Source organism: Hippocampus zosterae, chromosome 8, assembly GCF_025434085.1.
Source record: "Hippocampus zosterae strain Florida chromosome 8, ASM2543408v3, whole genome shotgun sequence".
In the NCBI taxonomy this organism is placed as follows: domain Eukaryota; kingdom Metazoa; phylum Chordata; class Actinopteri; order Syngnathiformes; family Syngnathidae; genus Hippocampus; species Hippocampus zosterae.
The window spans coordinates 12,154,895-12,179,759 of record NC_067458.1 but is presented as its reverse complement, the minus strand read 5'-3'; the positions used below and the strand labels follow the sequence as shown (position 1 = coordinate 12,179,759).

General features: G+C 41.0%; 2 protein-coding genes across 11 annotated transcripts in view; both read right to left on the bottom strand.

Annotated features, from left to right (window-relative positions):
* Positions 1-24,865, bottom strand: part of LOC127606306 (arf-GAP with coiled-coil, ANK repeat and PH domain-containing protein 2-like) — a 395,843-nt gene that overhangs the window by 5,290 nt on the left and 365,688 nt on the right. For 4 of the 9 annotated variants that reach the window (XR_007963762.1, XM_052074531.1, XM_052074532.1 and 1 more), the window contains 20 exons: positions 17,953-18,010; positions 16,268-16,387; positions 15,364-15,417; positions 14,349-14,407; positions 13,519-13,702; positions 11,599-11,643; positions 11,419-11,514; positions 8,120-8,206; positions 6,393-6,449; positions 4,760-4,872; positions 4,474-4,525; positions 4,038-4,138; positions 3,730-3,835; positions 3,162-3,370; positions 2,835-2,904; positions 2,539-2,633; positions 2,068-2,270; positions 1,421-1,522; positions 701-793; positions 85-317 (listed from right to left, as the gene is read on the bottom strand). Coding sequence is in view for 7 of the 9 variants with exons in the window: in XM_052074531.1 (XP_051930491.1) it covers positions 85-317; positions 701-793; positions 1,421-1,522; positions 2,068-2,270; positions 2,539-2,633; positions 2,835-2,904; positions 3,162-3,370; positions 3,730-3,835; positions 4,038-4,138; positions 4,474-4,525; positions 4,760-4,872; positions 6,393-6,449; positions 8,120-8,206; positions 11,419-11,514; positions 11,599-11,643; positions 13,519-13,702; positions 14,349-14,407; positions 15,364-15,417; positions 16,268-16,387; positions 17,953-18,010 (2,137 nt within the window). In the remaining 2 variants the exon portion in view is untranslated. The remainder of the gene's footprint in view (positions 1-84; positions 318-700; positions 794-1,420; positions 1,523-2,067; positions 2,271-2,538; positions 2,634-2,834; positions 2,905-3,161; positions 3,371-3,729; positions 3,836-4,037; positions 4,139-4,473; positions 4,526-4,759; positions 4,873-6,392; positions 6,450-8,119; positions 8,207-11,418; positions 11,515-11,598; positions 11,644-13,518; positions 13,703-14,348; positions 14,408-15,363; positions 15,418-16,267; positions 16,388-17,952; positions 18,011-24,865) is intronic. The other 5 variants (XR_007963763.1, XM_052074534.1, XM_052074533.1 and 2 more) reach the window with 4 other exon arrangements.
* Positions 1-24,865, bottom strand: part of LOC127606352 (uncharacterized) — a 674,358-nt gene that overhangs the window by 644,555 nt on the left and 4,938 nt on the right. The window lies entirely within an intron of this gene.

Sequence of the window (24,865 nt, the reverse complement as noted above, 5' to 3'; positions counted from 1 at the left end):
TATGTACAGACACGCACACACAGTTTATTTATTTACTCATTCAGACTGAAAATGTAGTTCAATGAGGTGGTGAAGCCTGCTTACCCCCCGCACTGCCATGATGAGCGGTGTTTTCTTGTCGTCTTCGGTGTTGACCCAGTTGACTTGGGCTCCGTGGGCCAGTGCCTCAGCCATGTCAGGTAGACTGCGGGCACACGAAGCCCAGTAGAGCTGAAGACCTGAACTGTACTCCTTGGGCTCGTAGAACACGGTCTCCTTACAAGGTGATGGCGGCGGCAGTGTGGCTGGCATGGGCATGGGCGGAGGCTCAGCAACATCTTCATAATAAAGGCAATAGATCGACATTCACACTTTTCAAACTGAATGAATGATAGCATCATATGGCAGACAATTCTGTTTTCTAGCACAAGTGTATTTAAAAAAAAAAAACGTAAAGACAGAATGGGGTTTTAAAGCAAATCTCTCTGCATATGAAAACATGCCAGCCCCTAAAACACACTTTGGCCAATCAAAAGCCAAATTTCAGATGACACAGGTTTTAATAACAACGACTACAGACAACACCAACAATTGCATATTTGTGAAAGTAGAAGCCAATGTTTTTGCTTTCTTAAATACCCATGTTCGTGTTAATATGGTTTTAGTTTCAGTTAGAATCGATAGTTCAGTTTATGCGAGAACTGCATTTTATTGTTTTTACCTGTATCGGCCAAACTACTATTAGAGGGGGTGGTGGCCAGCATTTCCCTGCTGCCATCAGCACTATGCTGGATTCCACTGTCGGCGCTTTTGACTGCATAGAAAGAAAAAGACCATCAATAAGGAACACGGAAGTAAAACAACCTGAAAAATTATATTTGATGAATTTTTAAGTTCGGAACTTAAATATTTAGAATACCCATCATATTTTGTTTTCTCTGTTTTTAAGACAGATTCGAGTACTGTATTGCCGCAATAAAAAATTGTTTGTTGAATAGTATTGTGATTATGAATACTATTTTGACATTTGCAAGTTTATGTGCTAAATTATCACCGACATCTTGTGTAACGATTGCTGCCTACGAATAAAACTGTGTACATTATTCTTCACATTATAATTATTAACATGTAGTGTCAAGATGAGATGTGTGAGGACAGAGTCCAACAATCAGGTTTCTAGATCACATCAACATAAAGACACCGTTAATATATTAATCGGCGAACCACAACCATGTGTGAGCATAATTCCCTCCCCCGGGAAAAAGACTACATGGAATCATTCTCTTCCCGCAAAGAAATCCTATATTAGTAGAGTTCGGGTGAAGGAGGAGAAGGCGAGAGGATGATGGGTTGTTAGGATCACGGCCTCCAATTTAGCGAGAGTCAAATGGACAGATGGGATGGAGAAGCAGGCCAGACATTAACAACACTAAATACTTACTGCTCCTGAGCTTGGAGGAGTTGTCAAAGTAGGAGAAGAGTGAATGAAGCTCGTCAGGACAGAAGAGAGAGTCCCGCCGGGCCTCCGAGCCACCGGCAACAGCTACGCAAGGGATGATGGAATTTGGGGAATGGGATATTGGGTAGCACAGGTTGTAGGGGGGCAGGTGGGGGTGGGAATGGCGATTCGAGGAAGCCGGGTGGAGCAGGTATTAGTCCAGCAGCAAAGGACAGCCGGGGGAGGGGGCGGGGAGACAAAATGTGACAACGAACGAGAGAGAGAGGAGAATGAGAGAAAGAGCGAAGGCAGACATAGTTAGAGTAGCTGCTCGGCTGACACTGGAGGAGACAGACTCGAAAGAGGCAATGGGAGGCAAACAGAGCTGAGACATATGCTGTTCACGGAGAACATACACTATGCCAAAAGGCTCGTTCACAGCAGTGCAGAAAAAGCACACTGAGCGCAGGGGAATGGGACAGGCTGCGATGAGGGAAGGAAGAGTGACTCTAAAGATGTGGTGCTCGTGTCATCATTTCTCTCACCCGCAAACACTAAAATCGCCAAGTTTGACAAAAGGCTTCAGACACACGTGCTAATACGCGCCCTCCAAGTATCAGTTGGCGCTTTCAACTGATGGTTCCACTGACCTGACTGTCCAGATGCGTTGGAACCGGGTCGCAGTTTGGGGGTGGGCGGCGGCGGTCTAGGGGGCAGGTGCTCGGAGCTGCTGCTCAGTCTCTTCTCCTGTTTGCTGAGGGACACCACCTTGCTCCGAAGCTCCTCATCAGATGGCCTGCGCACGAACCTGCGATCCACATACTTGGCTTTGATGTAGGCCTCCACTTCATGTCTGGGAAAATGAAAAGGAGAATAGCAAATGAGTCACTTTTGAATTTCTCAAAAGTTGTATTCAAAACTAGAGGTGTGTGCTGTATGGCCAGTTAATAGTGACCCAAAAATATTATCCAAATGTGCCCCCTAAGGAACTTTGATCAGCATAATCTTTATATCTTAAAGGATTAGTTCAATCAAAGTGTTGAAACTAAATGAGCATGGGATTATCTTTTATCTTGTTTAAAAAATATGAAAGCAAAAATCTGTCCCAAGTCAAGGTATACCTTGGGTCTCCTGGCTGTGGTTTTCTCGCTCCCAGTTCCTCTCGCCGAGCCTCATATATTTGGTTAATAACTCCGTTTCCAAGTTCACACATTAGCTGCAAAAGATGGGTTAAAAGAGAAAGAAGGAGAACACACTTTGGAGTTGAACGGATCCTGCAAGCACTCGTTAAACATCATGAAATGATAAAGAAAGAAAACTTGATTGATAATAAATGCAAAGTAGTTGATGCAAAGTAGGAACAATTTATGTTGGAAGGGTATTGTGCATTTGTTTGTGAACATTAACTCGAAAATACCTTAAGCAGTTCTGGCTCCCATGAATCCAAAGTCAGCGACCGGACCTTTGAGAAATGAACTCCCAGACTCCTGCACATGAAGAAAAATTGACACCAAGTGGATTACCTCTGGTCATTCGTTGAAAGTTCATTGCTGTGAGGTCTAACACTGCTAAAAAATACTGTAACATGATGCTTTAAAACTGCTCATTTTGTTCCCATTAATAACAGTTGTAATCACGTCAATAGGCCCTCTGCAAACGACATCTTTTGGTATGACTAAGTTTTATTTTTGGGGTCATTCACTCCAGAAAAACTTTTAACATTTGTGTATCGTGATATTTTTACCTGTGAATTCCAGAGCATTGGATGCAAAGGGTGATGCCGAGATTGATGCTGGCCCAGCGTGGATCTGGCTGGCCGCAGTCACAGCAACAAACGTTGCCCGGGATGGCGATGACTTTCTGCAGGGCGCTCTCCCCTTTTAGCGATTTCTCCTTGGGTTCCCCACCCGAGTCTAAGCTCCCCGTTGATGTGGAAGATTTCCTGTCCAGCTTCTGTGGCGGTCACACAGCAAAGAAACAGCTTTTTTTTAGTTTGTATTTGTTGAAACGGTCCTCGCCGAATCATGACACTTCAAAATTGTTAGTACACAAATGAACACACAATTAGGCAAATATCACACGCTAATATGACAATATTATTAAATTTGAGAAATGCAGAGGAGTCAATAAAATGTGTTGTTGATATTATTCCAACATATTTTCCATTACACCCAACGTCAGCCGTATGCATTTTTTTTTTAAATTAATCTTCCATCCAAACAGTTCGCCTTGTGTGTGTGTGTGTGTGTGTGTGTGTGTGTGTGTGTGTGTGTGTGTGTGTGTGTGTGTGTGTGTGTGTGTGTGTGTGCTACCTCAGCGTCATCTCCCTTGTCGCGGAAGGCAGTGGCGATGCTGTTCTGGACAGCTTTGATCCACGCCTGTCGCAACTTCTCAGAGTCTGCTTGCATCATGCAGCTCCTGTTGGGAAAACAAGAGACGCACAACTACTCCCTGCTTCGTGTGTGTGGCTCTTGTCTTGTGGTAGGGTGTTGGTACATTACTACTTTTCTATATTCCTGTGCTTGTTATCATTGACAAACTAACTACCAGTTGTTGTGCCTCACCACTTAATGTGGCAGTGCTGTCTTTGTGTGCAGTGCATTTTGTTGTGTGCACTTACTTTGTGGGTGACACCACCTCGAAACAAAAGCGGCGCTCCAAATCTTCACAGTGTTTGACCGTACAAAGCCTCAGGTCTTCCACGACCACCGTCGGGTTGTCCTGGGGTGACATCAAAAGCGGTGGGTATTTCAAAATTTTCACTTTCAGTTTATAAAGTGTGCCTGGTTGAACCCATAAAAGTCACATGCAGCCATTTGACCATTTGTCAAACTATGACCCTGATGCTATCATTCAAAAAGATCAGCGTTATTCCCCTTCACAAGAAACCTACAGTATAAGGTGAAAAATTTGACCGGTCACGCAAATAAATGGTCAGTTTGGAATGGCAGGTAACATCAACTTAGTGCTGAAACATTCCGTTATTCTCTAAAAATGAGCAACAGACATGCAAGTCTACTCAATGAGGTTGGCCCAAATGGAGTCACTTGACATACCTTGAATTTCTTCTGATAAACCAGCTGATTGTTTTGGATGGAGAACCACCGTCTGAAATGTGATCACAAGACTATTAGCATGGCAAAATCCATACTTCTCTTTGGGTTGCTCCGTTTTTAAAAACAATGGCAAATTAATTTCAATATTGTTCGCGTTACTTTGGTCCTCAAATGATCCATAATCAATGTTCACTCCCCCCCAAAAAATCAAGCCTGGTCTCACATCCCTGACTCCCAACTTGTTTATATATCCATATTCGTGTGATTTGAATTGGTCCCGTCATACCGATTCCATGTCTTGAAGGCATTGCTGGCCCTCTTAAAAAGATAACCCTCCATGGCGATGCCGTTCTCTGCATCCACGTTGTATTCCAACTTGGTGTCGTCATTAGAGAAGTCCTACACAAGACAGGGGGAATGATGAATAAAATGCAATGCAAATTAAGAAAATAAAACACAACAATAGGACATAATCAGGGGAAACACTCTGGTAGAACTGATTGCTTTTCAGGTGATGAGTGAGTCTGCACTACCAAAGACACCCAAAAGGTGTATTGAGTTGAAAGTGACCCCTTTTTGTTCGCCGACCCCAACACACAAACATCTTGTTTTGAAGTTGAAGTCGAAAATGTCATGTCTCAATTTGATCCCTTTTATTTGCCTTCATATGCACTCTTTTTCTCTCTGAGGTGTGAAACAAATATACCTTAGCCCCACATTTTTGGGGCCCAATTACACATCTGAAGACGGCATACAAGTGACCAAATTCACACGTTTCAGTCGTTGTTATTGCTTTGCAACTCATGACACAGTCAGCTGCAGTCAAACAAAAACAATTGGCTGTGTTGGCAAGGGTTCGTATGACTTCAACTACCTCAGTGCTCTATTGTTACACATTGATAAAAACCCCCGCTTCATGCGCTTCAAATGACACTGAACACTGGCATGCATGCACTGTCGGTGACTATGTGTATCCTTGAGGACTCGGTTTACATCAAGGGTAAGCGACCTGTCAACCCATCACGGCTAGGGTAAGCTACACAATTCATGGACAGAAGTAAACCTGGCCATGACATCTCCCTGAGGTTAACCACTTGGTGTGTGTATGTGTGTGTGTGTGTGTGGAGTGGGGGTGGGGGGGGTATGGAGTTGGTTTCCCATCTGCAGCGTACATACCACCTTGGAAGATTTTCTTCCTGTTGTTGCAGCAAGTACCCATAATCAGGGATTTCTGACAAAATGTGTGGTTTGAAGTGTGAGTAGTCTATATCATCGACTCTCTCAATTTATAGAGTCCACACGGTGAGTGGTGAAGTTGCTGGAACCTAGTTCCATGAAAGTAACCCATAACACGCGCAGGAGTGAATATCATGGTCCGCATGACACACAAGAGGACAACTGAGGTTTATTATTGGGTGCACAACAAAGGGCCTGAAAAGGAAGGCAAAGGGAAAAGACCTACATACATTCAATCTGTCAGCTCTTGCTTAAGATGAGAGACAAACTCTGCAGGTGGACCATCACTGAAAGGTAAAGTTGGGCTGAATGAGGAGGCTACTCAAAAAGTAACTCAAGTTTGAGCCATGTACACACAAACTAAGATGCGCACAGCACTAATTATTGAGACGAACAAAATAAAGGCATGAAGCGCAACACTGTTGCTGACTTCAATCCAATGACATGGCTTCACAACAGCATGGCAAAAACCAATGAAGCATCACAACAAAAACATGTCGCCAAATGAAGACAAGATCAGGTGGAGCGCTCGTAAATGAAAGGGCAGTCGTGGGTGCAATCGTGTACACAAACACCGCAATGCAGTCTGGGTTGGTTAGTACGGCCAAGGTGAGAAGATGAAGATGAGCGAAATGTTACATTAGAAAATGTCAATCAGGAATCAATGCGGTGATACTACGTACAGAGGATGACCTCCAAGCACAAAAGTTTGGGTGGTCTGAGTCCAACTCCGTCATCTCCTAAATGTCACACAGCAAAAAGAAAAGAAACATGTACTTCTCGGCCCAATTAAAGATTTGTAGATAGAAGAGAAAATCCAAGCTGAATGTAAGACAAAACCAAATATATCAACAGTCATGGATGCATGCAGGCTCACAATCAAATATGCACAAGGATGTACACGAATGCATACCGCAGCCCGACTCACCAAATACCAAACATAGTGGAAACGACTGAAAATCTTCATTTTTAACAATCCTGTCAAGTTTGGACAATCTTTTGCAAAACCCTCATGGGCTCAAGAAGTCTTCGGCATCGAAAGCCTTTTTTGCAGTGGAGCATCTCTATGCAGCATAGCCATTCCTGAAACAAATATAACTCCTCCTTTGGCTCTGTGTGTGTGTGTGTGTGTGTGTGTGTATCAAAAGCCTGTGCCAACCACTGCAACTGATCCTCCTCTTGCGGCCTTATGCTGTGAAGGTCACCTGTGTGCCTGTTTGTGGGTTTCTGTGTGTGTGTGTTGGAGATCCGATATTAAGGGGGACAGTGCTAAACAGCTCAGTCATCAAACATTTATATGCTAATGAGGTTAGCGGCCACACGCTCAGCCTTTCATTCAAGCTGTGGAAAGCCCTCATGAAAGCAGCCATGCTTTCTCCCCTGTGGCCATCGCGTCATGGTTGAGTAATGCACACAGTGCGAATGAATCAGAAAATAGTGGTAGCCCCTTTTAAGAACTTTTGATTATTGAAGTCTGTGGAAATGAAACAAAATCACGTGGCTAGCGATAAATATAATATATTGCAGCAGGTATGCACGAACTATTTAAAGTGGAAGTCAACTCAAAAATGTTCTTTATATTGACATGTTCTATGCGCCCCCACAAGTCGAAACACGGTATTCAGATTAATAGTGTTTTTGTGGAATATGAAGTCGGCAGCAAAACCTGTCCACCCGCTTTTGTCCATCTCAGTGGTTGGCCATTTTGCTACTTGCTGCTCACTGAAAATGGTATCATAGATGCTCATGGCTCAGATAACGAATCACGGCTCACCTGTTTTCTGAGTTTGGACACTCCAAGCTAAGCTGTGATTGGTTGTTAGTTACCTAAGCCCTGAGCAACTCTAATGTCATTTTCAGTCGACGGCTAGTGACAAAGTGGTTGCCTCCTGAGATGGATAAAAACATATTGTGTAGAACATGTTGTAAAGAAAATTTTACATTTGTAGAAGAAAATGTCCTAACGTAACACAGAAATCAATTTTGGTGATAAAATTATAAAATTATGAATTACAGAAATGTTCTGTTGATGCTTGTGGTCTACTAAGAAACAAATAGTCATTTTAGTCTATGGAAAGGGAGCCAATGTGAGGAAAAAGTTGACCAAACATTGCTTACCTGCAGAGCAGCCTGAAGCAAGAAGAAGAAGAAATTGGGAAAAAAGAGGATCGGGCATTTGGTTAGGAGGGTAGAGTCAGTGAGTGTTGGCAGACGGACAGCATTTAAAACAGGAGGACGAGGAGGAATGAGGTGTTAGGGTACCAACATGACCTTGCAGAAGCAGAAAGAGGGGACATGCAAACAACACGTCATTCCTAACTGGGCACATTTCATTGATGGCGCAATTATTTGACTGCTGTTTCGGTTACTAAAGTCTATAGTTGAATGAAATCACAGTGCCTCGTTTGACACAAATCTGTACCTTTTGCTGGATGGTGGAGTGTTTTTGCTCCATGTCCCGCTTCTCTTTGGCAGCATCCACAACCAACTGGTCCAACTGCAAAGGACAACAAACAGATTAGTCAGGCATGCTAAACCACCTGGTCACACTCTAAAAACAAACAATGCAAGATCTCACAAATATGTAAAAGATATTTTTCACAGCTAATTTCCTAATGCTCAATACAAAACAGCTGAAAATAATTGCAATGGAAAACAGACGCTTCATATCCCATTGAGATTCTTCAGATTTGAATATGAACTAGATAGGAGAATCCCTCTTCGACAAACAAAACCGACCCTTCAGCAATGGAGTCATCTTGTGTGAAATCAGGTGGGAAATGAATGATTCTCGTCAACCCTGCCTGTCGACATCATTTCACAGAAAGAAACAAATGTCTGCTTTCATAGAGAATGCCACAAATGTGCCAGTTTGCCTCAAGGCGTTGATGTTCAAGTCTATTCATAATTTGTTGCCACAATGCGACCTAAATCAGAAGGCAAGACAAAAAAAAAAAAATCCTTCTCTATTGACCGGTCAATAAGGGGGCAAAATTAACAAGAGGTGAAAAGGTGAAATGTGAGACATACGTATTGTTTGACAGCGGTCACCAATATCTTGTTTCTTTCACATAAATGCTGACACAAAAATATTTTCTTTCATTTACAATGTTTTTTGTTTATCGTTCAGAGGTTTTAGATGAACATAAAAATAACTTTTTGGCAAACAGTCCACTTTACAAACATAGGAGATAGGACAACCATTTCCCTCAGGAAGGTCATCCGAAAGTTAGACACTTAAAAGGGAAAGTCAAAATTGGGCTTTACAATAATATGTTCTATGCTTGCCCGCTAGTCTAAACACAGAATTCTGATTATTAGGTTTGTGGAATATGAACTGGCAGCAAAATCAACCCATTTTTATTTGGGTACAACTCAGGAAACAGGTGAGCCGTGCCTGGCCGTTTCAGAGTCATTTACAGTCGACAGCGAGTGGCAAAATGTGACCGCCCCTGCGATGGAAACAAACAGATGGATTATACAGTTTAAATTCTTTTTCCACAAATGCATCAGAATACCATTTGTAGACTGGTTGGGGGAGCATAGAATATATTTTTGTGAAGAGCATTTTTTGAGTTGACCTGACCCCTTTTAATATGACAAAGCCATGATATAATGACATACAGTGTTGTTCATTTGGTGGAAGATATTAAATACTAGGAGCTTTAAAAAAAATGAAAAGAAAAAAAGATGCTTTGTTTTTGGGGGAGATTAGCCTTTTGCTTTGTTTGGGTAGGAAATGGGTGGATGGCAGAGCAGCAGTATGATAGCATCAGATGGGAAATATTTTCCTACTGTCACAACCATAACAACAAGTCCAGTCCAGTCTAGATTGTCTATCTACATACATTTCATTCAAATGTGTTTGAGGCTCCTTCCATAGTTTGAGAGAGTGACTTGCCGAAAAAGTCCAATATTTTATGGTTGCAAACGAACCATTCTCATAATGACAACGCTGAATTCAACCACTATGCCACCATCTGTACATACAAGTATTACTGCTTTGGCCATAGTAAGACGCCAGATAGATGCAATCATGCCGTATCTTCCCCCATCCACAATAACATAAATAAAATTAACCGTACCACTTTTTTGGTTTGTACTGTAATTTTCCTGCTCTTAGTCATCATACATAGACAACAGACCTGTTGACAGCTCCTCCACACCTCCCTGCACAGCCGCTCCACTTTTTTCAGCTTCATGATGGAAGAAGAGTTAATCGTCGTATCCTTGCTTCACTGTTTAGATGCTGATTCTCCCCCGCTTGTCACTTTTACGCAGATCGCAGCTTTCCAGATTCACTCAGCGGGGTTACACTCCATGGTCGAGTTGTTCCTCTCCCAATTTTCCTCTTCTGTCCTTTGACTGTCGAAGCCACGTGTTTCCATATGTGCCTCTTCCTTCTGTGTCCATCACTGTGGAAGATTATACTCCGCCTCTCATCCTGTCCTAAATATGTCTCAACAAAAGCTTCTATTTGCCTGATACAGTTCTCTCTTGTGAAGGATGGTTCCAATTTCAGCACATGAGAGCTAAAAAAACACACTTGTCTCACCGCTCCAGTTCAGAGGAATACTGTTTGAACTCTTCAGAATTCCCTCACAAGTAAGCCTTCGCTCTCATTCCCACAAAAACACTCTTTTGTCCGTGCTTCTGTTAACAAATGCACTGCTTCATTCTTCTCCAACTCCCCTACTTAAAAAAAAGACATTTCATTTAGATTTTTCTTTTCCTGATGCAGCCTCAGAACCATCCGCTAACAATCCATAAAACTTCAATAGGATCCTTGGGTTTCTACGCCGCATTCTCTCAGCTGTGTCAAAACTCTAATGGGACTGACGGTGGGAAAATACATCTCAAGCCTTCTAGCTGCCTCCTTCCTCATTCTACTGATATCACCATCTCAAAGTCACAAATGGGCTAAGAGGGAGGGCTGTTTATCATAGGATGTGCACAGATTCACTTCACAGAGAACAATGTATTCAAATAATGCCACTACAAACAAGGACTGCATGTTTTCAAGAACCCAAATACAGTCTCCGTCTCAGAGACAAATCCAAATGAGTCTATGAACAGAAATGGCATTATAATCATACTACGCTTCCCCCTCCCCCAAAAAACATCAGAATGAATGTTGATCCACCGCAGGGAAATGGAATGTAAACATTTTTTACAGTGAGTCTGCTGCTTCACTCATGATAACTCCAAGTTTGCATGTGATCTGTTGTACACACTGCTGATGTACCGGTACCCGTTTTAAGTATAAGAATAAGAATATAACATTAAACTTGCAAGTCTACTTCCGCACCTCTGTGGACAACAATATAAGCCATGTTGCTATTTCCATCCATTGCTATCCCCAGTAATTAATATACAGCTGAGGCGGCAGAACAATTTGTGGCACGGTAGGGGTGCACAGTGCTCAGGGGTGAACATCCAAAAAAGAGGGCAACCAAGCTCAAAAATGAAATTCATCTCACTTTAATGTAACTATGCTACTGATAAGCAACCAATGCTGAGATAGGCATTATCGCACCATAAGGGTTGTGAAAACATACGTGATGAAAGGAGCAAAATATGGTTTGGCAGTGTCTTCCCTTGCCTCTGGAGCTAAGTATATTTGTACGTAAGGCGCACGAGTATTGTATGTACCACATGTACCGGTACATATGCCTGTGAATTTGTGTGTGAATTTCTTGCATGCTGTACCTGTCCTCCAAGCTGTTTCATTAGAGGCTGTAACTCACTGAAGAGGTCATAGCCTTGGTGGAAAAAAGTCAGGTGGGCATACATGAAGGACAGCATCTGTGGTGGGGGCAGTCATTATCCATTGAGCAAAACAAGCGGAGTCTCTCTGGATCGTGAAACGGTTGAGGGTCCTGTACTCACAGATTTGAGGATTTCCGATCTTCTCTTGGACTGTAGCACGTTAATCTGCAAAAATAAAATAAAACCATAAAGATTGAGCCGATATTGAGTGGTGATGGAGGCCACAATAAGGTTAACACAAATGTTTTTTATACTGACACCAGGGGGAGCTCTGTATGACGGCAGATGATACTGACGGCACAAGCTGCTGCCAATTTTTGCCTCAAGCCTTGTCTAGGCTTCACTGCCTATCTGCTTTCCTAAGATGTATGTATCGTTAAATGGCCGTGCCAAGCCACATAAGCATAATGGTACCGAGTAGATAATTGAAGTGCGATTATTGCTTCATTACTTGATATTGTTTGTAAGTCTTCTCCAAACTCAGTCTGATATCCAAATAACAGCTGCAAGTGGACTGCAACTTGAAAAGATATGAACATCCTTCACTAATTTATTGGTGCGGCAAGCTTCCTGTGCGCTGCACACTCTCTCTACTGCATGTTTACGGCATCAAAGGAATTAAAGTACTTCTTCCTATTGTATGACACTCACTTCAGCTTGAGTGGCGTCTCCAAATGTTTACCAAGGTTTTTGGTTAAAAAAAAAAGTCTCATAAGTCAAGCAATACATGGAGCTCAAAGCATCATCGTGGGCGTTTGGAAATCTTGTTAGCTCAGTGAGAAGCTAAGGGTTAAATGTACGGTACTCTCCATTTGGCCTCTTTGTGTGTGTGATGAAAACTATAGAACAAGAAATGAAACTTATCCATGACATTGGACATTAATGAATGTGGTTTGGAAATTTTCAAATTAGTCATTAGTATCGCATGCTTCATTTCAGGGTTATGAAGTTTCGATACCTGCAAATTAGTAGAGATTGGTATTCCGGACCAATTTGCACAACAGAAAAATGTCAAACGCAGCAGGCTCACAGCACCTCTCTTCCTCCATCTTGGATGTCACTTTTCAATGTGCAAACATATTAACACTCAATGCCACAAAAAGAGCATAAAAGCAACATTTCAAGTCTTAACTGTTTCCTACAAGATCCAGAAGCGGAATTTTTCTTTCTGCTGCGACAGCAGCTTGCCAGATAAATTTCCAACATTCAGACACAATGGCAAGAAAACCAGTCAGAGCTAAACTTCATCTTCGAAGCTAAATCGTGGAATGAACCAAAGGAGCTCATTACAGGAATGTATTTTCCACATCTGATTTATTTATTTTATTTTTTAGGTTTGGATTCTTGCCTCCGAGGCTTTTTGGGTAAGTGTGACATATGCAATAATTTTACTTGGAATGTGGCTGTGAGGCTTTCCGGGTGTTGTACTCATTCTATTGCTCCCTTCCTCTTTTACCTATTCTTCACTATTTTTACGCAAGTATAGGAATAATTGGATGCATGTATGCATCCCCATGCCATATTTTAAGCATTATTTCTCACTAGTAATAGTCCAAACTACAACATCAGCGAAATGAATCCCCATCATGCGGTAGAGTGCATTATTTCGTTTTTAGTGGGATCAAACACATCTGAGGCTCATTCTTCCGTGTCCTAAAATCAGCATGTTAAACCCTGACTCAGCACATTAAGCTTTCAGCTCAAATTTATGACTGCTTGTACTGCATTTTTGTAACGTCTGGTTAAGGAGATATGCATTCCTCGATTTAATTGTGTCCTTTTGAAAAAAAATCTCCTCAGAGACCTTAAAAAATATATATTATTATTAAATTAACTGAAATTGTGTAATATGATTATTTAATTAACTGGAAGAAAAACTTAAAAACAACGGACAAATAGCCAGTACATTTTAAAACTATATGCTGGCATATTGCTTTCAACACAACCAGTGAAATACGATTGAAACGACACTATTCCATTTCAGAGAAAACGATGTTAACAAATAATTTCGATTGTAGATGAATTAACATGCCACTGTACCTGCAAAACATAGTCGAGAACGATGTGTCGGAAGCACTTGCGCGTGGCGGTAAGGATGTTGGTAGCCTCTTCCACTTCGTGCTGCTTGTTGCGGGGAGCCTGGGCATTTTTGATCAGCGCTGCATCCTTTTCTTCACTCACCTTGTCAAACTGCTTCTTGGCTTCTTTAAATTTACGTAGGTCACTGGCAATTGGATCGGGTGGAAAGACGGGTAGAGTTTTAGGTGGTTTTGCCAACGTGTCGAAAAACAATGGCAAGTGAAAGTAAAACTTGAAAAGAAGCCAAGTTGTCATTGATTTTAACCTGACGGTTAAACAGATTTAAAATTCACAAAGAGACCATGCAGTCTTTCATGAGGCTAATGAAGCTGCATGTCTAAGAATGTCTGCAGTGCACACACTTTAAACATTCTCATGTCTCACCTTTGCTTTCTCATGTCTTTGGGTTTAGAGAGATTAAGTCATATTTGAATCCTGTAAGGCAGTGGGTAATTATGGAGAAACGCACTTCCCTGCTCTATCGGAGTAGGCATGTGACTACTGATGTGGGTGTTAAGTCCTGGTGAGCCAGGGGCAAAAAAAAGGCTAATTCCTAAAAATCTAATTAATCTGGGTTAAAATCTCCTGCTTCTTAAAAGTACAAACCCATCTGGAGTGCTATATTTGGAAATAAGTCTCAGTAGAAAAACACTTAAGGTAAATAATTTTGTACCCATCACCCACTCTAAAAGTATACTTTCTGACCTCTCATATTATTTCCGACTTGGCTGCAGAATGCAAAATAATTGATCGACATTTCTGACATAAATGATCATTCTTTTAATACTCACTCTTTTACAAATGTTTGAAGCTGGGTCTTGATTGATCTCTGGGCCTGATCGAATAGTATCTACACAGTAAAAGATCATTTCATTGACATGAACAACGGTTGCATTAAACAGTTCTCTAAGTGAGTCCCGAAGAGCAAAGTATGCATTTATTTGGCAGGTGACAAGATGCTTGGCAAGTCATGGTGCTCCGATCATAAAACCCTGATCGGAACACTGCTATTGGCAAGTCATTTGCACTTCTGTATGACTTATAAAACATTTTTGTGCATTGTGACACACAAGCACGTCACTGTTATTATGGATTCTATGCAATTTGGAAAGTAGAGAGGACAATACGAGCAGTGTGGCTAGTAGATGCTACCACTGTCAAACAGAGCACTGTTTGAGATCATGTGCTTTAAAAAGATCGCTGAGTGGCAACAAACACTCATGAGAATCAGCTGACGTGACCGGCGTTTCCCCAACAGACTCACACTCATCCTCAACTGTTAATCAATTTAGAAGAACAGACTTAAAGAACCGGGACAGTTCTGGGACTATTTGAAAATATACTGTGTTGAATAATAGTGGTGGCACAGTGGACAACTGGCTAGCATGTCGGCCTCGCAGAGCAGAGGTGCAGGATTCGATTCCGGCTCCGGCCTTCCTGTGTGGAGTTTGCATGCTCGTCTGCGTGGGTTTTCTCCGTGTACTCCGGTTTCCTCCCACATTCCAAAAACATGCATGGCAGGTTAATGGAACACTCTAAATTGTCCCTAGGTGTGATTGTGAGAGCGGGTGATTGTTCGTCCAAGTGTGCTCGGTGATTGGCTGGCAGTTCAGGGTGTACCCTCGTGAGGAAAAGCAGATGGATGAATGGATCATGGCTGATTATCCATTTCTAGAATGTGCTGAAGTCTTGACATGCCCATGAAAATCTGATGCAGTTTCAAACTGTGAGACCAGATGCGTTTTGTCTTCAGCCAGCTGTCAACAGGGAATTCTAACACATCCCGTTTCACATGGATTAACCTACCGTATGATAGTTGATCATCTCTTGAAGGCTTTCTGCAAACTTGGAAAGACTGGACTGTGGAGAGAAAAGAGAGACAAACGTCAGTATAAAATAAGTCAGTAAAAGATGACATAAAAAGCAGGAATACATTGGCAATTCTGAAACATCGCTATGGCTCAATCAAATGCAAACTTCATCATATTACATGACTCACAGAGTCTGTGTATGTATGTATATATATACAGTATATATATATATATATATATATATATATATATATATATATATGTGTGTGTGTGTGTGTGTATTTTTATATATATACACACACATACAAACACCTACACATCCCTTTCCAAATGCAAGGTTTTTGTGATGTAAAAAAATGATACCAAAATAAAACATTAAATTTTTTTCTAGCATTAATGTGACCTACAATTGAATTGAAGAAAAATATCAAGGGGAAGTAAAATAACTGAAATGTGGTTGTACGCCCTCTTATAACTTGTCTGTGTTTAAAATTTACAAATCACAATCAACGTCATGTTAAATGAAAGTAAGCACACACCTGCCAACATTCAAAGTGGCTCCAATTATTAACGTGAAATAATTGTACTATGAGGTGTTGCCGACTTCGCTTTTGCTTCTAGCAGAAGCCTACAGGTTTCGTGCTAAGGCATGCAGCTATTTTGAACGGTTCATAATTCCTTCCACAGCCCCAAAGCACGACAGTGGCACCCCCAGGCATCACTGCAGGTAAAGTGTTCTTTTGGTGATGAGCAGTACTCTCTGTGCCAAACTTACCTTACCTTTTGGAATCATAGCCTCGTAGCTCAACCTTGATTTAATTTCTAACACGTGACTGAAACGTGACTGGGTAATTCCGAAGTTAGAACACAAAAGAGGCATGAGTCAGATTTGTATTCACCTCGATGACTTCATCTTTGGTAGATTGCAGGGCAAGCTCCCGGATCCCGTTGACAAACTGTTTGTTGGCAGCATTGTAAGCTTTCCCAGCATCTATCATCCCGATACACAACTTCACCAGCTAAAGAAAGATAACATCGACAAAGCATGAACATTTTTGAACAATAATAATGTGGTGTCAAGTATGAGTCCAAAACATTGTTAGCGTCTTCTTAATAAAAAGGAACTTGTTTTGTTTCCCTTCTGAGTCACTTGGGGGGGAACAGAGATAATTTCAGGTTATGTAAACGTAAACACAGCTTGGTTATACATCATTCTCTCCCACAGAGATATCTGAGCCAAAATGAAGCAAACAAAAATAAGCCACTTCAACTGTCAAGATCTGAAAGAAACAATCATTCATCCATTTTATGTGCCAATTAACAGCTTGCTTTGTTCTTATATTAACATAAGATGCATGAAATTGCTATATAATGTTATGACTTTTGTCTTTCTCTTTGTTGGGTTCATCCATCCATTTTTAACTGTTTAAGGGTCAAGGAGAGCTGCAGCCTGTCCAAGGTGACTGTGAGTGAGAGGCGGAGTACACTGCCCGATATTTGAATGTAGTCCTGCAAAGTTTTGCAAACTCTCCTCCTCGCTCAACTCCTTCTGCCAACTACAAGCTATTGTATTTCAAAGAACAGACTCAGATCTGACTGACTGTGTAGGGAGTTGTACATTTTCCGCAAGCCCTTAGTTACAACTTCTTGTGTACTAGTCCATGGAACACGATTGTAGAGTCCCTTAGTCAAAGCAAGTTGATAAGAACTGTTAAAATAATGGGAGGAGCTCTGCAAGCATTCAATACATTGTCATTAATAGGACGCATACACAATGAAAGCAACTGCGTGAACACATAAGAGAAGGGGTTAAAAATAAACAGAATAGTTAACAGGGAGAAAATGTAAGTGCCTTGGGGGAATTTACGAACAATTATGGGAATGTAATCCTTTTTTATTGTCTTGTTTTATTACGACATGTGTATGTGTAGCTGTTTCAAATCTCCGCCCTTCAACTTACACACACACACACACACACACACAAGCGAGTACTAACAGACACTCCCACTCTCCAGTCAATCCTTCCTCTTTATAGCAAGAAGGGAAGTGAAGGCTGCACTGAGTCACAGAGGTGGAGTTTTGAGGAGGGGAGGAAGAGGAGGGTGAGGACACGATTAAGTCCAGGAACAATGAACATGAATAGTTTAGGCCCAAGGTCTTTCCCTCACTGAGTAAACATAGGCTCTGCTCTGCTTGGAGAACAGATTAAGTTGCTAAAAACCGTATGGGGATGACACAAAACCACTCAATATGGAGAATTAGAGCCAAACTGAAAAGGTTAAAAAAAATAATAAAAAAAAAAGTAAAATGACAAGTGTGGTTATTACAATGGCGTTGATTAAAACAAAAGAAGTCATTTTTGGGGGGAAAATTGCTCTTCAAAAACTGTTTTTCCTTTGTTCTCATGTGTTATGTGCTCCCCTATTTTCTGGATTTCAAGCTAAAAGACTGAAGGAATGTGCAGTTGCACAGTCATTTGATAGTTTGGGATTTCTTATGTTCAGGCACGTATTTTTTGTATACAAAATACTTTTTACATTCAAAGAATTGATGAAAATATTCAAGAACCCTTGGTGATACTCACTTTGTCGAGTTTCGATTCCAACTCACACACATCCCCCTCCACGTCCTCTATGGTCGCTCTGCAGAGGGGAAATACAAGATTTGAAAAGAAATGTTGGTTTGGCTCACCACTTACTGATCAGCTGTGATAGATTGGGACTTAATAGAAATGTTAAACATTGCAATGTGAAAAACATTACGTGAGAGACTGTAATATACTACTTTTGTTTTAGTTCACTTTTCTATCATCGGGTTATGTTGACGTGCATTATTTGTACTCCTCGGTGTACTGCATTGCTTTTAAGAATTGCATGAAGTCAGTGATGGTCCTCTCAATGACAAAAGCAGTATTTGGGTGCTTGAGTGAAATTGGGCAGATTAAGAGCAACAAACTACCAGTACTGTAACAGCAGTGGAACATTTGCCAAACTCCCTGCAGCGGTTGTTTGTCCCTTTGAGTCACAGCAAAAACCGCTAACATCATCTCTGGCATCGTGTCAGAGCACCCTAGGGAATCTCATCTTGTGATCTGCTTTTAATAAAGAAACCTTGGACATGCAGCTTTCAGAAAGAAAAAAAACAATACAGTTAAGTACACAAAGCATAGTGCCCAACTGCATTGAAAGTGTTGCATTTCCCAAGCGATCATTCAAATCAATTTAGTCAAAAAAATGACTTATTCAACAAGACTACCGGTACTCCTCTCTACAAAAATCCTTCTGCAGTTGACACATACTAAATGTCAGCACTTTGGGGCCAAAACATGCTGCGGCCATTGTTCGACCAAGGACAACATGACAATTACCTCAAAGCTTGTGAATGTACTGCGACCCAGGAATGTAGGCAAAACAGCTAGCACATGTATTTAATGTGGAAAAACATGCACCGGCAGCATGTGAAGCCGAGGTCTGCAGAGATTCCCAACCATACCTATTGCACCCGTCAAAACTTGCAAATAAATTCATTTGGCTGATTATGTTACATCATTACTTGCAAATATTAAGAAGCACTGTAGCTCTAGCTATTATTAACCAATACATAGAACATTTTTATACTACATTAATCAAAAGAAAAGTAGACATCAAGGACAAAAACGTGTTTTAATAGGTAACATTCTTGACAAGATATGGGCATATGACTACATTTCCTTGACTTTAAGTAATTACAGGGTAAATTTAAAAATACAATACAATACATATTTATTTAGATATCAATGGAATGTTTTGTGCCATGGGATAAGAAAACTCCAGATGTGGTGAATGCCATTGATGAGCGAAATAACGCTGCTCAGAGCTGTTATGCCATCGTGGAGATTTGGGTGCAGGGCTCGAGATTAACTATTTTCACTGGTTGCACCCCCCCCCCCCCCCCCACACCCCTTTGGAGCATCAGCGCAAAAGTTAGTCGCAACCAAAATTTGGAGTTCATCACATTCAACACCATAGTTTCAATGTCAGTTTTGTTCTTAGCCATATCTGACTGCAGCGCACGCATCTCCAAATCCAGGCACTCGAATATCTGGACCACGGCCAACCAGGGTGACCACACCCTTCACTTTTTCCTGATTGGTTCAGACCACGCTGTGCTTTCAGAGTCACAAAGACTTTCTACCAAAACATCAAAAGGCTGCTCATGCCAGGTACAACTTCTTATTTGTTTTAGCGTTTGTTGTTTTTTTTTACTGTTGAGAAATTGGTCTCAATCTAGATCGAGCCATGGGGTCGATGTCGATCAACTCCCCATAGCTGACGTTATTTATTGTTATGCTTTAGGCTGCAAGTAGTAAGCAATTGAGACTGGATCAACAGTATCTCTGGTGTGTACTACTTGTTTCCTTTTCCTTCAGAAAAGGATAACTCAACAGCCACTTCCACATAATTCTAAGCGATCAGTTATGCCCACTTCCATTGGGGACTCTGAGTCGAACAGACCAGTAGTCATCCAGTCTATGCACTAAACTTACCACTGTGCAATGACTGTTACAGTCCCTTCTAAAAGTATTGAAATAGAGAGAAAAATCTGTTCTTTCAGAAGTGTCTATCAAACTGGTCACCCTTTGCATTAATTAGACAAGCTTTCAAAAAGGTTGGTGACATGGAGCCTAATTCTTCATGCCAGTGAATTCAACAAAGACCCACCCGTAGCAGAGAAAACGCAATATACTTAAGAGTCTTCTTAGATGCCAAGACTAAGACAAAAGGTGGTCAATCAACGTCTTTATTTGCACAGATTTAGGACCCGGCTTCAGAGCTGTGACCTTGAAACATGTTTAGGTAACCAAATGAGCAAAGGAAGAAAGAGACGCTACACACCGTGCGCGGCTCTAAGTTGACTATTTTTAAAAATCTGCTAAACGGATGCTCTTTAGAGAGGGACAGAGACAATTCATAAAGGTAATCATGTTTTCCTATGTCTGTCCATGTAGTTGTGTGTTATGTAATAGAGGCATGAACGGTGTCATCCAACATCATAATCTCCCTTTCGGGCTCATGGTTCTTTGCAAATCCAATTTTATTTTCATTTTCAGTGTTATTTGGGTCCTCTAAGGACGGTGAAACCTCTTTAACGCAGAGATCATGTAGAAGCATCAGAAGGTACACATTTACATTTTAAATACAACCCATCAAAGGTGAGAAATGTCATATTCAAATTTCATACAGCAACACGATATCTCAATAATCAGTCAACGCCCGATGTCATAAATGAAATACTTTGTTGGACACCACTAATTGCGTTCAACACAACTGGGAAAAGAAATACACTAAGGGTTGGTTTTTACAGGCAGTGTAAAATGACCTTTAGTGAACTTGGTAATAGTGAGATACACTGGGAGGGATTGCAGAGGACACACTCGACTCAAGACAAAATATAACACCACTCAAGTCAGATGTAATTAATATATTTTATAGCTTTTGACCATATAACATCATGTCATCAAATATATATTAAATATTTATCAACATTGAAGAGGGGCCGGTAGGGATATGTATATATTTTTTTACATTTATTCACAAACATCTGCTTATCACAGCTTTATAAAGTGGCATCAATATGCTTGCATCTGTAGAGAGCCCACATGCAGCTGTGAAGAAGGGCGAGTGATGCAGGTATTTTGCTTTAAGTGCAAAACACTTTTGGCAAAACATCTGACGTCTGGCTCCAAAACAGCCCCCCAAAAAAGTTTAATGAGAGCTGCCGCAAGGCACACAATTGCATGCGACTTTGTTCTAATTTCATCACAATGAACTGAATTCAGTTTTGTGATATGATATGTGAGGTTACGTTTCCATTTTGGGAATATCATAGGTGAACCTGACACAAAAAGCCAGCCGCAGGTTAGTGTACGCACACTACACAGAACACAGTCTTCTGTCTATGACACTTGAACTTTTCTAAAGTCCAAGACAAAACAAATGTGAAAACCAAGACATCGTGGTGAAAAAGCTGGCTAGTGAGGTTGACGCTAGCTCTAGATAAAGACTGAGATGTGGTTTGATGTAGTCTACAGCCCATCGAAAGGAAAAAAGCCAGCTTTGCAAACCACATGAGCAAGGAAAAGGCCAATTCAGCATTCAGGGAACGTTGAGGTCCCTATTCTTACTGACGAGGTATTTCCTCACAAGGATGGTCCATCTTAAAACTGAGATATTTACACAATTGAGAAAAAAAAGCTATGACATTATTTTAAAAAATGTGTGAGTCTCATTCTGACTGTTACTTTCAATGAAGCATGATTTTGCAGTTTCCAACAATACTATTTAAAATGGAAACCAGACCACCCCAAAGGCAGGTAGAATGAGACAAAAACAAAAATGTTTATTTCAATATAAAAGGGACGGACTGCAAAAGAGAAAGCAATATACTCCGTGTTGCTTGTTTATGGATGATGTTGGAATTTTGTCTTGATAAGTGTCAATTGTATCACTTTTGTTTAATTCATTGGCGACTTCCATGCTACAAATGCATATCCACATTTTAGATTTTTATGGGATGTATGGGCTTTTATAAGTGTCCTGCCTAGTTAATTTTGTCCTATTCAATCTAGAACAAAAACAAGATACAAAAATGAATTATTTATATTTGCTAGGTGGAGAATAAAAATGAGCCCTGTACTTAGCTTTCTGCTGCCATGTTTTGAGCACCAAAGTTTGTCGGGCAGCCAGTAAAATCGAGTAAGCCTCTTGGGTTACGGCTAACTCAAGAGGCTGCCCTGCGATGCCCAATCAGTATCAAGTAAAGTAACAGGCATGAGTCTTGGAACACAACAAGGCCAAAGCCCATCTTCCAAGACCGTAGCTCCCCTGAAAAGAGAGACCTACTGATTCTTCTCCCCTCATTGAAAGTGCTTCTGCTATAAGAGGCTGTCAGGAGGTCAGGCTGTCATATGCACTCTGCTTGCAAAATGAGCTAGAAAAACAGGTTGTGTCAATACATACATACAATACAATTACCACAGTCACCAAAGTTGGCTCTTTAAGCGACCAAGTCAAAACATGAAGAGTCCTTTCGGGTTGTGGACTCGAAGTCAGGTGACCTGCATCCAGGCAAGGGAAAACATTTATTTGTGTATTTTCACTACTTGCAGCAGGGCTCGTCTCCCCGCCTGAGAATAGGGGAGGTTCGTAATATACCGTCAATGCTGATTGGTGAAAGGAACTCCAGAGTATTACAGTGACAGAGCCTGTTGAAAAAAATAAACAACTCAGTAAAAATAACCTCAACACTATAACTTGGTTATCATGGACAGATATGTGGGGAATGGGGTGAGCGCATTGCTATGACGAGGATCCTGTAATTGTTTGAAAGTGGAGCAGCGATTCTTTGGAGAGGCGTCCTGCTGCTGTCGAACACACCAATGGAGGCTCGAGCAACATCAACAAAATAAAATTATGATTTAACAAGGCGGATCAACTCATGTTGATGTAGTATTATATTTGCTTTTAAAGGAGGATGAGCATTTCAAGCAGTCTGATGACACTGTAGGCGATACTGTCGGCACGTGTTTCCTTAAAGGTGTGTCGGTCACGACAGTTAATCACCATTACAAGTGCCAATTAAAAGGCAAATGGGCCGCAGAGTAATTCAATCACACAATAACAGGGCCAGCATGTAAACAAGCACACAGCTCGCTTCCCAAAAGACGTCCAGCGATGGCAATGTGAGCAATGCTCGCCAGGTGCAGGTTAGAGTGCCTGTGATCTGCTGACTCGACAGATATCAGTGTCTCAGTGCAAAGCAGGAAGGTTTGACCAATTCCTTCACACAACAGAACCCATCCTCATTCCAAATAGGCACCACAGATATGCAACGAGCAATCAAGAACAAAGTGAATGAAGGAAGTGGCTGCTAATTAGTTTCCACTTAAACTTCAGTTTCCTTTCTGTAGTCGTCATGCTTATATTGTGCTCTAATTGTTGGAAAAACACTTGTTCAGGTGTGAGCTAAATGTCAAATCGGATTAGGAAACACATTAAACTATTAACTACACACAAGACATTACGAATTGTGTGATATTTAAATTCTCCACTGGAAGCACACTCTCACAGGACACTACATTAGGTACAGTTGGTCAACTGACACGGTTACACTTCTTATAAGTATAAGAAATATTCAAAGAGCTCTTTGCTTACTAAGTAGAATCGGTAAGTAGTACTACTGGGGTAGGAGCGGTGTATGCCAGGGCCACAGTATTCCTCAATTAATAAATTAGTTAATATTAAAACTTAATAACACTTTTTAAACAGTAACATTTAATGACAAATGAGAAGAGCATAATTAAAATTGGAAAGCTCATCCAATGTTGTAATATTAACGATCACACTACTGATTTCACAATATTTTGATCACCCTCCCCCACCCCCTCCAATGAAAAGAAAAATCTAATGAAAATGCCATATTTGGAAACGTGGAAAAAGTGGCTGTTTCAACACAACACTTAATACATTTTAATAAAACATTTTAAATGTTTGACAATTTACCATTGATAAATTAATACGCTAATCCACATGTAAATATCAAACAGTAATTCTGCGGAAGAAGGTTTGATCCTCATTATCGTCAGGAGAGTCAAGCATGGATAGTATTGCCTGCTATGTGCATGTCATAAATTTGTCAACTTAGGATGGCAAAAATAAAAATAAAGCATGGTTTATGAACATAGACAGCTCCAGGGTCAAATGAGGATGAGTCCAAAAATACAAAAAAAAAAATAATTAGTATTGTGCCAAAACTACCACTTGAAAACAAGCCTTTCTCTTTGGGGGCTCCATATTCTCTGGCGCAAAGTCATAAGCAAACACTAAAATGGAAACAGATTTTGAGCGAATGAAAGCTGCTCCACTTTACTGGTATATGGATGATGTTTTCATCCATTCTCTTCTGCTTTGTCCTCCTCTATGGCCAAAAACAAGCTGTTGTGTGGGGAGGGGTGGAAAAAAAATGGGTGAAACATGGTATGAATGGAAAACTGTCCGTAAATAATCTGTGCCTCATCCGAATACGTGATAAAACAGCGGTAGCGAGATGAAAACCAAGTGATGACTTTACTAATCGGGCTAAAGGTCACCAAAGTCATGGATGAATGTGGCCATGACTGCACAGCATTCTGTGAAAAACATTACGATGACATTGAAGTTACAGGCTGGATAGTGTTCTCAACTTCACATCAGCGTCAACAATGGCATTAGCATTAATGAGAACCAAAAGACATTTACCGTATTTTCCGCACTAAATGGCGCACCTAAAATCCTCCCATTTTCTTAACTCATTCACTCCCAAAGACGTTTTTAAATGTCTTTTCAGACTTGGTCAAGAATTGGCTGGTACTGAATGAGTTAAAAGCCCACAGTGCGCCTTAAAATCCGGTCTGCCTTGTGTATAGTCATTACGTTAATATTTCGACCCCAAAATGGCTCCTTACTCGAGGCATGCTGACA